Genomic DNA, 3,732 nt, shown 5'->3' on the forward strand with positions numbered 1-3,732 from the left:
GAATCAGGTGTTGAGATATTTTCATTTTGTGGCCTGATGCCTCCACCAAATGAGTTTTTTTATTCTAAAAGATTACCCAGTGTTAGCTAGTTTCATGTTGGTTGCAGGGTTAATGTCAGCAGTGTCGTGTTGTGATAGATTTGTCTGATCTAATAAAAAATGTATATTTAAAAAGACTTTTAGGTATTTAGTTAGAGTAGTTTATACCTTGAAATGTACAACTCTTCTTTCAGCTCTGATCCTGGTGTCACTACAGAAAATGTGACCCTGCCATGCAGCAGAGTTGGCAATAACTATAAAGTTTCAATTGCTAATAGCTGTGATTGAGTTTGCAACAGTTTATAAGGAGTGTTTTTAGATACACTAGTATCATATCAATGTCAAACCTTAATATAATTTGTTAAAGCAGCAGTAGGGAGGTAAAAAAAAAAAAAAAAAAAAAAAAAAAAACAAGGACTTAGCCTGAAAATTTGAACAAGCACATCTTACAGATCCCTCACTGCGCTACAGCCCTCCCTCCACAGCTCCCCCCCCTCCCCACAGCAGAGCCTGCCATGAGCAGCTCAGCTCAAGGAGGCTGATGACAGCAGATGAACTGCTATGGCATATTCAGAACTCTCAGTTTGGCAGTATTCTTGAAATGTTAGGTTGTATCTGTGACATCAGCACAGCAAGTGTGATTCATATTGATAAGACAATGATCCGTGCTCTGATTGGCTGCTTCTGACCGGGAGCAATGTATTTCTTCAAATGCCAGTAGGACCACTGGGAGGAGCCAGATGAGCTCACATATTATATGTCTCATATTCTACTGTCAGGACATAGTGATAGTTTTATCAAATATGTTGAAAATACATTTTTATAAAGGTTGCCAACTGCAGCTTTAATGTATTTTATTTATTTTTTATTTAATTTGTTTTTTTTTGGATATCAAAATCAAACTTTTTATATAAATGGCAAGGCTTTGTTTTTTTTTTATTTATTTATTGAAAGTGTTTTAAACTTGATAGAAAGGTAATAAAAAGAGAAACAATTAAAAACCAATGGTTCGGATTATAATTTGTAGTATGTAGAAGCATCACTAAAAAAATGATAGAGGTCATCATTAGAAATTTCCTCCTTTGCTAAGTTTCAGCATGGCCTCCTGATGAGTCTGACCAACCCTGGTTTCAGCATCTCAGTCTAGAGACATCATCAGACAGTTCACATGGTTGGTCTCCATGGACACCAGCAAAAAAGGGCTCCATTTCTCTAAAATAGGAACAAAAATACTTGCTTATTCTTCTTAAAAGCTCAGCTGGGCAAAGAAGAAAGCTTTTGGTCATGAATTCTGTGGTTACGTAAGATAAATATTGAGTGCTTTAGTTGGTCAAACATGTTAGTGCTGCACCTTCATGTTTTTTGTTTTGCTCAGTCAGTGGGAGAGGTACATATATTTTAAACGTAAAAAGCCTCAGAAGAAAAGGTCTACATTTAGATTGTGGAGGAAAACATCAAGCAGTCTGCAGAAAAGAAAACTTGTTCTGTAGTGGGACTCGGCTGGGCAACAAGAAAGTGAATCTAAAACAGAATGGTGAAGCGGACAGAGGTGGAGCGTGTAGACAGAGGTGGAGCGTGTAGACAGCTTTAAGTTCCTGGGGGTCCACATCTCCAAGGATCTGACCTGGACGACCAGCTGCTCCAAACTCATCAAGAAGGCACACCAGCGCCTCTTCTTCATGAGGACCCTGAGGAAGAACTACCTGTCCTCAGAGGTCATTACAAACTTCTACCGCTGCACCATCGAGAGCATCCTCACCAACTGCATTACAGTCTGGTATGGGAACTGCTCTGTCTCCGACCGGAAGGCGCTGCAGAGGGTGGTGAAAACTGCCCAGTACATCGCCGGGGCACCGCTCCCTGCCATCAAGGACATCTACAGGAAGAGGTGTCTGAAAAGGGCTGGTAAAATCACCAAGGACTCCACCCACCCCGCACACACACTCTTCTCCCTCCTGCCTTCTGGGAGGCGTTACAGAAGCCTACGGACCAGAACCACCAGGCATCGGAACAGCTTCTTTCCTACAGCTGTCACGCTCATGAACGCCTCCTGACACAACTAGAAGGATTGTACCCCCCCCGTCCCCCGTCCCCCCAAAAAAAACAATAACATACTGCAGTATGTTACAATAACATACGGACTGTCCCCACAGTCATACATACTCTGTATATAATCTGGAAATCTTATTTGCTATTAACAATCTACATTGCAAATCTACTAATACATTCACAATTCATTCCTAACATTCTGTACAATCTGCATAATCTGTATATGTGCACACAGCGCCCATAATTTCTTTTATTTTATTGTACTGTTTTTATACTGAACATCTTATTTTTTATAGTAACCTCTGCACATCTGTAAATATATATTATACCCTGTATAGCACTTCTGGATAGATGCAAATTACATTTCGTTGCTTGTACTTGTGACGGTGCAATGACAATAAAGTTGAATTCTATTCTATTCTATTCTATTCTAAATGCATGACGGAAAACAACACAAACACTTCAGGGTAGAGTTACCAGCAAAAGGAGGCTGTGATTCAGTGGTTAGAGCTGTCATCCTCCAATGTGAAAATTGGAGTTTGATTCCATCAGAATGCAGTCACGTCAGTGTCCCTGGGCAAGACGTTGAACCTCTTATTGCCTTGTGGATCCTTGAGTATGAATGTGGTCTGAAGGACTTATTAGACTCTATAGAATGATTTATTCAGATTAACTTTGTAGAGATGTCGTGGAGAGCTGTATGAATGTGTGTGAACGGGTAAATGAGGGCACCTATTGTGCTGTAAAGCTCTCGAGTGGTCTAGTAGAAATGCACTAAGTCCAGTCCACTTACCATAAAAACCCAAGTCTGACTGAGAATCTGCTAAAAAGAACTAAACATGAATGTGATGTCAAAGACGTCTTTCCAGTATCTAAAACTTTGATAGCATTGCAGAGGATAAGTGGGTCCAAAATGTTGAGATAGCATTTTTTCCCCATTGGTGTGAAGGCTGTATATAAATACAACCTTTTTGATGACCGCATCAGTACAGAAATGTTAAAATTCAGTTTTGACATTCCATTTGTAACTGTTTGTGGAATTTTACATCTTTTTAAGGGAGATAAAACCAAACAAAGAAAATATTAATAATAATCAGAAATTCTGAATAAGGAATAAAGAAAAAGATCAAGTGTTTTATTTGCTTGGTTAGGTAAATTGAAAAAAAAAACTCAGAAAAGAGCTTGGCTTGATGAACTTTTTTTCAAAAATTAACTTTTCCTTTTTATTCTGAATGCTTTCTGGAGCACTAACAATGCATTCCATGTTTCGGTTTATGAGGCACACAGTCGTAAGCGTAGCAAAAGTTTCAATAAAATTTGTGAATGCAGATTTGTTGAATACATTAGCTTGAGTAGTGCATGTTTGTGGTTGTATGTCTTTGGCACAGAAAGGAAAGATGAGAGGCTGAGGTTGTGCTTGTTTCCCTTTTGGCTGAGGGTTTCAGCTTTTAAGAGAATTCCCTTGGCAGTTCCCCCTCGCTGAAGCCCCGAGGCCACTTTACACACTCACTCACACATGCGCGCGTGCACACACACATCCACAGACACCCTTCATGCAACAAATACTCACATCGCAGTGAATAAATCAAATGCAGACGCATAAACACAAAATATCGTTCTCTACTTTTTCATTTTCCGAATCAC

At 39.5% G+C, this 3,732-nt stretch overlaps 1 protein-coding gene across 1 annotated transcript; it reads left to right on the forward strand.

The window, feature by feature from the left end:
• Positions 1 to 1,601: 1,601 nt before the first annotated feature.
• LOC106520892 (RNA-directed DNA polymerase from mobile element jockey) lies at positions 1,602 to 2,135 on the forward strand (the record flags this gene model as incomplete). The annotated part of the gene is given in 1 exon segment (XM_014013185.1): positions 1,602 to 2,135. A coding segment is annotated over 1 exon segment (492 nt), but the record flags the coding sequence as incomplete, so codon positions are not given.
• Between the last annotated feature and the right edge of the window lie 1,597 nt (positions 2,136 to 3,732).

The sequence above is a fragment of the Austrofundulus limnaeus genome, unplaced genomic scaffold (assembly GCF_001266775.1).
Source record: "Austrofundulus limnaeus strain Quisiro unplaced genomic scaffold, Austrofundulus_limnaeus-1.0 Scaffold99, whole genome shotgun sequence".
NCBI lineage: Eukaryota > Metazoa > Chordata > Actinopteri > Cyprinodontiformes > Rivulidae > Austrofundulus > Austrofundulus limnaeus.